This window comes from Oryctolagus cuniculus, chromosome 1, assembly GCF_964237555.1.
Source record: "Oryctolagus cuniculus chromosome 1, mOryCun1.1, whole genome shotgun sequence".
Classification (NCBI taxonomy): Eukaryota; Metazoa; Chordata; class Mammalia; order Lagomorpha; family Leporidae; genus Oryctolagus; species Oryctolagus cuniculus.
In genome coordinates, this window is record NC_091432.1 from 56,411,932 (window position 1) to 56,424,364 (window position 12,433).

The following is a 12,433-nucleotide window of genomic DNA, read 5'->3' on the forward strand; positions in this document are numbered from 1 at the left end:
GGCCAGCGCCCTGCTCTGCGTGTAAGGCTAGGGCACAAGCATGTTGAGCTGGGGACAGGGACAGAAACAAGCTAAGTAGAATGTCTGACACAGAAACGAGGGGGCAGGTGGTGCACTGAGGAGCTGAGAAGAGGGGCAGGGGCTCCGCTGGGAGAGGCTCAGCACCTCCCAGGGGGGCGTCTCTTGCGAGTAAAAGGTTTGGACCAGCCAGTCCCCGCATCCTGGAGTCACCACAGCTACAGAAATTTGCAACCACCTTGGGTGAGACACGAACAGATTAGTTACAGCCATAGCCACCAGCCATTTCCAGCCCCTCCCCCCAAGTTCACCTGTGCCCTTTCCCCGTCAACCGGCATTCTCATTCCACCATGGCTGAGCGTCTTGAGTTCTGGAAGTGAGCCTAAGGGGAGCTGCTGTCCCTGCTCAAGGGGCCTGTGAGGTCCACCCAGATTGGTGCACCTCTCGGGAACCTGCTCATTTTCACATCCGGGCCGTCTCCTCCCTCTGAGTACCGCCTGCATGTTCCCTGCAGAGGCAGATGGGGACTGTTTCTGGTTTGGGATGCTAGAAGCAAAGCGCTGCGAGAATCCCTGACCACGCCTCGCGGCGACCATCAGCCTCCTTTCTCCTGGGGGTGGACGTGCCGGGCAGAAAAGCGGATGTGCCTTTGACTTGAAGTATTGCTGAGCTGAGGGGTGCTTTTTTTTTAATGGCCTCAGATTGAATGTAAACAAAGGGGTTGGGGTAGGGAAACAGGAAGAAAAGAAATGGATATTCACCCAAGTATTCCCAAGACGGACTCTTCCCTAACACCTGCTCCACACTGAGAACAGCCAGCCTTGCCCGGTCCACGTGTGTGCAGACGGCCTGACCGTGTTCACCTGATCCTCGGCCTGGGCAGCTGGGCCGCGCTGGCTCTGCTCGAGGTACAGTGACGCCTTTGCCAGTGAGAACAAGCACACATCACCCAATCTGTCAGTTCACTCCTCACCAGCTGCTAAAAGGTGCTGACAGATGCACCCTGTGCTGAGCCACCCACGGGAAGAAATCGGGGTCAAGGCAGCGTCTAGCACGCGTGGGGCCCTCACGAGCTGCAGCCCAGGACTCCCATCATGCCCACAGCTGTTCCCCTCAGACTTGCAGAGCTTCTGAACTCCCCGCCCCACGCGGCTGCAGCCAAGTGCCTGCCCTCTGCCCTCTGCCCACTCACACAGCACACAGGCCTCTCCCTCCCAGCTGAGCTCCATTGACGCCTAAGGGGCCGGCCCGCTCCTGCGACCCTGGGCCCATTTTCTGCTATGCCAGAATTCCACAGACGGAATAATTTGTAAAGAAAAGAAACTCGTTTATTACGGTGCTGAAGAACGTGGCGCCGCCGTCGGGCGAGGGCGAGGGCGAGGGCGAGGGCGAGGGCGAGGGCGAGGGCGAGGGCGAGGGCGAGGGCGAGGGCGAGGGCTTCCCCGCTGAGGCGGCCCCGGGCCAGTGGCAGCAGAGGGAGCGGAGAGACCCAACTCGCTGCTAGGTGACATCCCCTCTCGCGATAGCGAGCTCCCGCCCTCCAGACCAGCGCTCGCCCTCGGCTGACCAATCAGGCCCCAGCCCTCAACACTGCTCACTGGGAACTAGGTTTCCAGCACGTGGTTTTCGGGGGACTCCTTCAAACCGCAGCAGACCCCTTACAGGGAAGCCCCACTCCAAGAGCCTGCTGTGCCTTTCTGTGGAGCTGCACTCTCAACCAGCTCCCGCCAGTCCAGGTGCGGCCCGTGGACACCAGAGGCCGGTCAGCTCCCGGGCTCCTAAAGGAAGCCCGCCTCGGCCGGCAGCCGTGTTTCCGCAGAGCAGGTTCTCCTAAGCTGGCCACCACTGACGTCTGGCCCACGCACTGTCACAGGAGGCTGCCCGTGCCTCCCAGGACGCTGAGCAGCACCCCGGCCTCTGCCTATGAGACCCCAGTAACTGCAACAAAGAGAGGGGTCTTCACAGCAGCGACCCAGCCTCCCTCCCCTCCCCGCTCCCGCTCTCCAACGCACAGGTGCGCCGGGCGAGTGGGCCTGCTCAGGCCACAACAGGCGACGTAATCTTGGCAACCACACAGACCAAAACAATAAACCACACTGTTTACTCTGGTCAAGGAAAACCAGAAAAGCTTAAAAAGAAATTTCGAGAAAACAGAGGTAAGAGGATTTGGAGGTAACAGCAACAATGAGGGAAAAATAATCTTTGTAAGTTCCCGTTGGTACACTGACACGTCAGCCATGGTTTCCCCACATTAGTGACTCAAACGCCAAACATGAGGCCATCATAACTTCTTGGGGTCTAAACTCCAACCCAGAGTTTTCTGGAAGTGTCCCTGACCCGAAGTCCATCTCCTGGGAAAACACATGATTAAACACAACTTTACCCCCTCTGTTGCATTAAATCAGACAGCTTAAAATGTATGATGTTCTGGTGTTTTTAATTTCTCACTGGGTCCATTTCACTAAAAAAAGAAGATACAAAATACTTTTAATATATCTTAGAAAAATTAGCAAAAGTTAAGAAAAGTTGAGCATATGACATTGTATAATTGCTTAGGTAAGGCTGTTGGAAAATTATAAATATTTTGTTCCCTTTCAACATAGCACATCACAAAAACACATTTGTAAGGTTCTCTGCATGCATAATTCCTATAAACGATCATATCCTACTTAGAAAGGAACAGGCCTGGTTACGACAGGCATTCAGACACCCCTCAAACAGTCTGTACAGTAATTACAAAAGTAAAACCAAAGGGTCTCTCAGCAGTCGGACAGAGGAAAGCATTTCAAATATCAGGAGTTCAGTTAGGATCAAAATATCCAGTGGGGTTTCCTAGTTCATTTCCGTGCTGTCCTTGCCTCCTAAGTAACCATCTTAGCCAAGGCACTGTTTAAAAAGGGCCCTGCACCCTGCGCTGCACAATGCCACGGAAGCCTGGAAGCCAATCAGCGACACCACGCATTACACGGAAGCCCACACGTCCACATGCACGAGTCAGTGGAAGCCCATAGGTGGCCCAAGCCCCAGGCCGTGTGTTCAGCTGTAGCTATGGTAGAAGTCGGGTTTAAGGAAGGACACTGTGCAGACATTCATGGCCTGTTCACCACCTCCCCAGAACAGAAACTCACACCTCCCCCACCACCCCTCCCCAGGCATGGGCTTTTCAACTCCACGGACTCCACTGGGCTCGCCGGCCTCCCTGTAAGGGACGGTTCCCTCTCTTCAGGGAGGACACTGGGCTAAGACCTGTCATCAAGCCACAGGAAAGGCCTATCCAGGCCTTGTGGCTCTATCACGCCTGCCAGCTGCTGAATTAACTGATGATAATCCTGATACAGAGCTAAGCAAAACCAACACCCAAATTAACTTACATTTGGAAGGTACATAATACAAAGATACTTTAGATAATAATCTCCACTTTATAAAGACAACTGGAAGACAACATTAAAGTTTCATTTTTATTAAATAGCCAAAAACCTTAAGACAAACTTCTAGAGACCCTTTCATTGGCAAATATTTTCCAGTCATAAAAGATGACCATTTATGGCATTATAATCCAGTTTCCTCTCGGGTAAATAAATAGACACTAAAATCTCTTAAAACCATACACTCCGGCAACGTCGATCTTTTGGGAAGAGCTTTCTTACTACTTTTATGCAGGTACCAGAGTAAGGACGCATGAGGTTCTCTGTCCTCATTTAGTATTTGTAGGGAGAAGGACTTATCCATCCCACTGAATTCTGCCTTTTTTCTAACAACTGAATTACCCCTGTATCTATTTACAGTTTTAATCTTCACTGCTGCCCATGGAGTTACTGCTGCTCATAAATTATAATTAGTGTTGGAGGGTTTGATTTCACAAATATTCTCAATCTAAAGACTGATCATATATATTCACGTATGAAAACACTCCTCCATGCGCCTTTCAAATCACATGCAGAGAAACTAGGATCCCCGTTTCCCTGGCACACTTGTTTTTGTTGGTGACTTCCTGCCTCAGGTCACCAGAGAGGCTGCCCACCTTCTGAGGGCTATCTTCGTGTTTTACCAGATGTGATAGCCTGCTGCCATCTTTATGACATTTTGAATCTAGCTAGCAGACAATTTCCCACTGCCCATGTGAACAGAATCTGCTTTATAAATTATCCAAATGATTTTTTATTTCAAGTTAGCTTCTTTCTAATACTCAACATCATCCTCTCACAGCTGGTATATACTGGGCAGCACATGAATATTCACTAGGGACAGAGAGAAAGAACAAACAAGGGAGATGGCTGAGTTGAGAGCATGGGCCAAGGGGTGTTGTCCTCCGAGGTGAGGGGAAGGAGTTGGGAATAGCACGGCCAAGTGTATGACCATTAGGGAAAGAAGCATCTTAGTAGAAACCAGAAAACCTCTCCAACCAGATCACATCTAGGAGGGCAACCAGGAGATGGCAGCGACCCTCTGACCTCTCCATCAGAGCACCAGCGGCCCAAGGCCTTCCATGGCAACTGGGGTGAGTGGCAGGCAGACTGACCAATCCAGTTTTTTAAAAAACACACCTTTGGAGAGGGAACATGCTGCCTGAGAGAAAAGCCGACACCAAGTCCAAGAGGGCCTGATTATCCAGTGATTCTGAGCACCGATACCCTGCACCCCTCCAAACGCGGCACCCGATGGAGTTCACTGGGCCATTCCTGTGCTGCCTTGTTCAGACAGCAAGGTGAGAGCACTAAACAGTAATTTTCCAAAAACAGTTTTAAAGGAAGAATAAATAAAAGAAGGTGACAATATTGACTTTTCTTTCTTTTCAGGTAAGCCGATTTGCAGGAAGAGAAATAGGAAGGCTTCCTGAGCACACTGACCCAATTAGAGGCACTGAGGGAAGAGGGGTTAGAAGCAGCAAAGCCGGTTTCTTTTGTCTTTAGCACAAAGCTCTACAGCCACGGCGTCTATGTAACTGATGCGACCTCTGCTGCCTGGTCATTCTGTGGTCTTTTTCCCTTTCCAGTTCTTTTCTCTCTCTTCCAGTTCCGCCTGGGTGAAAGCTGCAGGTCCCCAGTGAGTGATCAGGTGAGGGTTCTTTGAACCTAGGAGATGAACACGCTTTAAATAAAGCAGGTATTACATTCTTCAGAGAACATCATCGCCTCTCCACAGAAAGACCATCACTCTTCCGCTTTGCTCTGTCTCGGGGGGGAGGGGGGAGTCACGCATAAGCGTCCCGCCAGCCCACACGGCCGACGGCGCCCAGTGGGCCTGAACCACCTCTTACCTGTTAGAGGACGTGTCACTCAAGAGGGATTCACCCTCAACAGCGCAGGCTGTGGACACCTGGCCTCAACAATTCTTTTAGTACAACTCAAAGACACAAGACAGGAAAATCAATCTAAAATGACTTCAAACAGGAGATTACCTGGCTCTATCAATCGAATTAATCCTTCGTGATGGGCTACTTTATCCTTCCAGCTCTTGGTCTTATTAGTTGCCATCTCCAGCTTCTTTTTAACTCCCTGGAACAAAAATGAATTTTGGACTGTGCAGACACACCAGTAGTTCACAAACCAAGTAACGCTGACTGGGGACTTAATATCTGCTGTGGGCCTTCTCATCACGTCCTCAGAGCCACTGTATGAAGCAGGAACTACTGCCGTGCCCACCACACAGAAGTGGAAACTAGACATCAGGGAGGTGACGTAACCTGCCCAGTGTCCACAGGAGGGAGCAGCAGAGCCGGGACCGGAACCCAGGCTGTCTGATTCCAAAGCCCGCCCTTCTGCCATAAACACACTCATCACAGATGCACGGATTAGGTCCTGCGTGCCAGCAACAGCTCCAATCCACTTTTCCCTATCCTGCTGATGCTGGACTAATTCTCCCTCACTAGGGGGCACCATTTAAGTTTTGTCACATTCACACAGCTGAAGGGCTTCTCTTCCAGGAGGCACTCAGGACACCCCTGTGCTCACCCGCAGAGTGTTAGCGGCACCTCCCTGCAGACAGCTTCCCTGTGACGTCTGCCAGAGCAGCACCTCCAAGGAGGTCTGGATCACAGCCGGGGGGAGGGCGAGGAGCACAGAAACTTCTCGCAGAACTGCTCCTTCCCTGGTGGTCTGCCTCGCTCCTAGGGGCAGGGGCTGCCTCCTCCACCTGCCATTCCTGTATCCCTCGAGTTTTCTTTCCAGCTTAATGGGTGATCCCGTGACAGCAATTTTTATATTAAAATTTCTTTGTGCAAATCACTGTGCAGTTTCCTTCTCCTGGCTGGACCCTGAGTGAGACACCTTAGCTCCTGTTAGAACTTGCTCTTCCTTCCCTCTTAGAGGGAAGGCAAAGTTCTTACTGCAGCTTGCCACTGACAGCCAAGCAAACACTCTGCTGTTGAAACAACCACCTCATACTGCTCAAGCGCCTGTTTCCGCTCCAACTCCAGCTGCTCCAGCTGCTCCATGGCTTCCTGCAGGGCCCGCTCCTTCAGGATGCGCTGATTCTCCAACTCCTGCTTCTCCGCCTCGGTCGTCTGAATGGTCTGCTGCTGCTCCAGGTGCCACTTTTCCAGCTCCGCCCTCTTGGAAGACTCTTCCTCCAGCAGCCTGCAAGGTGGAAGGGAGCTCACGACGGGAGCCCGTCAGGCACCGCCCCGACCCAGCAGGATGCGTGAGGTCACCCGATGTATCCCTCTCATTTTACAAGGAAGAACTGGGAGCCCCAGAAGCTCACATTCACATGGGCTCCCATCCATCCTGCTCCTGCCCTGTGTTACACCCTTTTGAAAAAATAAATAAATAAATAAATAAATAAATAACATTTATGCAAAGCTTAATGAATGCCAGGAACTGAGGTAAGAACCAAGTGTTTTTCCTTCAGCCCTGCAAATGCTGAGCACAGCAACATGGTCTCAATAGTGCAGGGTTACTTTACTCACTCAATGTGTGTTTATCATGCGCCTTCCAGGTGCTTCTCTAGGTTCTGGAGATACAACAATGAATGGAAGGGCCAGCACTGTCGTGTAGTAGGTTAGGCCTCTGCCTGCAGTGCCGGCATCCCATGTGGGCACCAGTTCAAGTCCACTTCTGATCCAGCTCTCTGCTCTGGCCTGGGAACGCAGCGGAAGATGGCCCAAATGCTTTGGCCCCTGCCCCCACATGGGAGACTAGGAATAAGCTCCTAGCACCTGGCTTCAGCCTGGCCCAGCCCTGTCTGTAGTGGCCATTTGGGGAGGGAACCACTGGATGGAGGATCTCTCTCTCTACCTCTTTCTTTCTTTCTCATTGTCTCTCTCTCCTTCTCTCTCTGTATTTCTGCCTTTCAAATGGATAAATAAATAAATCTTTAAACATAATGAATGGAAAGGCCTCTGTCTTTGCCTCTAGTGGTAAAAGGGTAGAGGGGGAGTGGACATGGCAGGCGTTAATGCTGTCCAGGATCTGAACCCTCCTCTGCATCTAAGGAATCCGCCACACTGGTCCTGAGGGAAGGTCGGGCCCATCTCCCACTGCAGAAGCCACCAGCCAGATGGGCTTCCCTTGGCCTCCAGGTGTGGTGGAAGCATGAACCAGGCTTGGCTAAGTAAATGCCCTCCTGGAATTGGGACTCTGCAGCAAATGACACAGAGATGCTGAGACAGCAGAGAATTCATCTCGCTGGTGGCAGCAATACCCAGCATCAGGAGGCGGCCGGAACAATGGCACTCACTCCTGAGGCCGGGTACCAGGGTGGTGTACTCTCACTGGGCTCTTCCCCTCGCCTGGTGTGGGCTAGCTGGAACTGCTCATCCTCTTCTCGTTCCTGCCAATGTTCAAGACCTGGTGACCTGCCTTCCTGTGGAATCGATGAACTGTTAAAGAACTTTCCAATCAATTATCTTAGTGCTTTAGCGAACCCAAATTAGTTTCTGTGGTTTGCAAAAAATCTTCTGACTAAATACTTTAGTATCTTATTCTCTGTGCCTCTACTTCCTTATTTATTTAAAAAGGAATAGAAACTACCCACTATCCATGTACTAAATATGATACACGGTGCATACAAGGTACTTGCCTACCATATAGTAATCACTGGGTTAAAAACAGCTCATCTTATTAAGGGGGGACTATTACTTCATTTGCTTTGGATACCTCATTGATTAAGGCTGCCTAAGAGAACCTGAAGCTTTCGGCAACCACATCACAGGGAAGAGAAACCTGAACCTTTTCAAACGAATTGCTATTGTCAGGCTTCCTGGATCCCATGCAACAGTACTTCAAAAAAATTTGTAGAAAATGGATAAAACATACATTCATTTTCCATGTAAAAAAATTTTGAAATCTTTGCATACAAGCGGTTTTCAAAAAATTCATAAAAACACATATTATTGGGACCGGCGCCATGGCTCACTTGGCTAATCCTCTGCCTGCAGCGCCAGCATCCCATATGGGTGCCAGGTTCTAGTCCTGGTTGCTCCTCTTCCAGTCCAGCTCTCTGCTGTTGCCTGGGAGGGCAGTGGAGGATGGCCCAAGTGCTTGGGCTCCTGCACCCGCGTGGGAGACCAGGAGGAAGCGCCTGGCTCCTGGCTTCAGATCAGCGCAGTGCCGGCTGTAGCGGCCATTTTGGGGAGTGAACCAACAGAAGAAGACCTCTCTCTCTCCCTCTCTTTCTCTCTCTGTAACTCTACCTGTCAAATAAATAAATAAATAATCTTTAAAAAGTACATATTATTAAAAACCTATGCATGGACATTTTTATACAAAAAAAATTCATCTTTTAATTCTGTTTTCCACAAACTTTTTTGAAAATACACTCATATTGATATTTTTATAAATTTTAAAAATGTATTTTTATTTTATCTTGAAGAGAGGGAGGCAGAGGAATTTTTCCATCCTCTGATTCACTCCACAAATGCCCACAACAGGTGGTACGGGGCCAGGCCAAAGCCAGGACACTAGAACTCAATCTAGGCCTCCCATGTGGGTGAGAGAGACCAAGTATGTGAGCCATCATCTGCTGCCTCCCACGGTGCACATAAGCTGGAATCAGAAGCAGAGGAAGGACTTGAACCCTGACACTCCTAACATGGGAAGCAGGCATTCCAAGCAATATCTTAACCCCTGCCTGCACCAAATGCCAGCCTTTTCATTGATATTTTAAATTATCTTCTTGATCTGAAACCATCACTGCAACCTGTCATCTTTCCTGAATGCTTATTTTGACATTCCATTACTTTCTGTATCTTCCTCATCTCAAATGAGATAAGGGAACAGAAAGCAACACCCTGAGTGACCACTGAATGCCAGGTACTACGCTAAATACTTTGCATGCGTTTTCTCATTTCATCTTCACAGCAACCGCACAAGGTCAGCTATTACCCTTATTTTACAGATAAGCAACTAAAAGTTCAAAACAGTGAAATAACTTCTCTGAAGTCCCAGAGTTAGAGCGTGGGAGAGCTGGGGATCAAAGCCAGAGCTCATTCCAGAGCCCAGTCCCTAACTGCCTTCAAATACATGAAAAGCATCATGTCAGAGAAGAGAAACTGCTTCCCTGCACCTCCCCCAAAACAGTCCTTGGGCACTCACTGTGTGCCAGGCACTGCATGGCCTGCTGTAAATAGATATGACTAAGGGATGCTCCTGGGCCTGACAGATTCAAAACTTTAATGGGTAAAAGTTAAAATGGGGTGGTGGTGCTGTGGCATAGCAGGTGAAGTCGCTGCCTCCAGTGCCAGCATCCCATATGGGTGCCAGTTCAAGTCCCGGCTGCTCCACTTCTGATCCAACTCTCTGCTATGGCCTGGGAAAGCGTAAAAGACGGCCCAAGTGTTTGGGCCCGTGCACCCATGTGGGAGACTCAAAAGAAGCTCCTCGCTTCTGGCTTCGGATTGGCCCAGCTCCAGCCATTGCAGGGGCTACTTGGAGAGTGAATCAGTGGATGGAAGCCCTTTCTCTCTCTGCCTCTGTCTCTCTGTAACTCTGCCTTTCAAATAAATAAATAAATCTCAAAAAAAAAAAAAAAAAAAAAAAAAAGAAAGAAAGAAAAGAAAGTTAAAATGGGACAGGCAATTCAAATCCTGGCTGCTCCACTTCTAATCCAGCCCCCTGTTACAGGCCTGGGAAAAGCAGCAGAGGATGGTCCAAATACTTGGACCCCTGTCACCCATGTGGGAGACTTGGATGAAACTCCTGGCTCCTGGCTTTAGTCTGGTCTAGCCCTGGCCAATGGGGCCACTTAGGGATTCAACCAACAGATGGAAGATCTCTCTCTCTCTCTCTCCATACACACACACATATATATATACACACACATATGTATGTGTATATATATATATATATATATATATAATTGCCTTTCAAATAAATAAATCTTTAAAAAATAGCTTACAATAAAAAATATCTCTGTGGAAACTAAAGATACCCACTAGAACAATAAGATGCCAGATATTCAAAAATGACTTGGTATCACATTAAGAAAGGACAGAGCAGGGGCCAGCACTGTGGTGTGGCAATTTAAGCTCTTGCCCACAGTGTCAGCATCCCATATGAGCACCAGTCGAACCAGTAGCTCCACTTCCCATCCAGCTCCCTGCTAGTGGACTTGGGAAAGCAGTGGAAGATGGCCCAAGTGTTTGGGCCCCTGCACCCACGTGGGACACCAGAAAGAAGCTCCTGGCTCTGGTCTGGCCTAGCCCTAGCCACTGAGGCCATTTGGGGAGTGAGTCAGTGGATGGAAGGCCTCTCTCTCACTGACTCTGCTTCTCCTTCTCTGTAACTGCAGAAGGCAGGCAGGAAGGCAGGGAGGAAGGCAGGGAGGGAGGGAGGGAGGGAGGTAGGGAGGAAAGGAGGAGAAAGGAAGAAAAGGAGGAGAAAGGACAGAGGAGGATGAACTAAGAAGCCCTAATAATAATAAGCACCCCCCCCTTTTTTTTTTTTTTTTGGACAGGCAGAGTTAGACAGTGAGAGAGAGAGAGAAAGATAGAGAGAAAGGTCTTCCTTCCGTTGGTTTACCCCCCAAATGCCTGCTATGGCTGGCACTGCGCCAATCCGAAGCCAGGAGCCAGGTGCTTCATGCTTCCTCCTGGTCTCCCATGCAGGTACAGGGACCCAAGCGCTTGGGCCATCCTCCACTGCCCTCCCGGGCCACAGCAGAGAGCTGGACTGGAAGAGGATCAACCAGGACAGAATCCGGCGCCCCAGCCAGAACTAGAACCCTGGGTGCCAGCGCTGCAGGCGGAGGATTAGCCTAGTGAGCCGCGGTGCCGGCCATAAGCACCCTTGACCTAAGATTATTTTCCATCTCATTTGTGCCAGAATTTCTAACCCAACTCCATGATGACTTTCCTAGTTTCTTCTGCCCAGAAGGACCTTTCCCGACAGGAGCAAGGCATAAGCCCCTTTGCCAATCTGACAGTGTCCCTCCAAATCAGGCCCTGACTTCAGGAACTCAGGAAGAGGAATTTCCCCCTTGCTTATAAATGACCACTAGAGGGGGCAAGTTTGCAAATTTCAAGTACCAAAAATTTTTAAAAAATTAGAATAGTAAAATAATTCTATTCATAAAATAGCCTTTGCACACCAAAGAAAAAGTAAAACTTTTGGGAGGGGCCAGTGCTATGGCCTGGCCTGAAGTGCTGGTATCCCTTATGGGCGCCAGTTCGAGACCCTGCTGCTCCACTTCCCATCCAGTTCTGTGCTATGGCCTGGGAAGACAGTAGGGGAAGGCTCAAGTCCTTGGTCCCCTGCACCCACGTGGTAGACCTGGAAGAAACTCCTGGTTCCTGGCTCCGGACAGGCAGCTCTAGTTGTTGAGGCCAATTGGGGAGTGAACCAGCGAATAGAAGACCTCTCTCTGTGTGTAACTATGACTTTCAAATACATAAATAAAATCTTAAAAAAAAAAAAAACAAAAACATTTGGGGCAGTACTTTCAGCTCATTGGAGCAGAGCTATATGTAGTAGTTATACATGCATTTGAAAGGGTGAAATTCTTTTATCTGCTTAAGTCAGAGTGTACAAATAATAAATCAGAGCTTTTAAAACAGCAATACTCAAGCCTGATTCTGATCCATAGACAGTTTGGTTCAGTGAATCACATGTGAATTTTTCAAAGCTCTGTAAAGTAACTCTGATATTTATCACCAGTTAAACACCACTGGCAGTCCCTGTGTTGTGGCCCAGCAGGTTAGGCCACCACTTGACACATCAGCATCCCATAGTGGAATGCTGTTCTGAGTCCTGGTGACTCTGCTTTCACCTAGCTCCCTGCTAATGCGTCTCAGAAATCAGTGCAGTATTTGGACCCCTGCCACTAACTTGGAACACAGGATGTAGATCCTGGCTCCTGGCTTCAGTTTGCCCCTGTTCTGGCTATTGTAGCTATTTGGGGGGAATGAACCATTAGATGGAAGAAATCTCTCTCTCTCAAATAAATACATCTTTAAGAAACAACAAGGGGGTGCTGGCGC

The 12,433-nt window shown here is 49.4% G+C and overlaps 1 protein-coding gene across 1 annotated transcript in view; it reads right to left on the reverse strand.

The window, feature by feature from the left end:
- Nucleotides 1–2,436: 2,436 nt before the first annotated feature.
- The window catches only part of SWAP70 (switching B cell complex subunit SWAP70), a 101,684-nt gene continuing 91,687 nt past the window's right edge, over nucleotides 2,437–12,433 (reverse strand). Inside the window, exons 10-12 of the mRNA XM_002708808.5 lie at nucleotides 6,395–6,593; nucleotides 5,417–5,513; nucleotides 2,437–5,090 (exon numbers count right to left, since the gene is read on the reverse strand). Coding sequence (XP_002708854.2) covers nucleotides 4,984–5,090; nucleotides 5,417–5,513; nucleotides 6,395–6,593 — 403 coding nt within the window. The 3' untranslated portion in view covers nucleotides 2,437–4,983. The remainder of the gene's footprint in view (nucleotides 5,091–5,416; nucleotides 5,514–6,394; nucleotides 6,594–12,433) is intronic.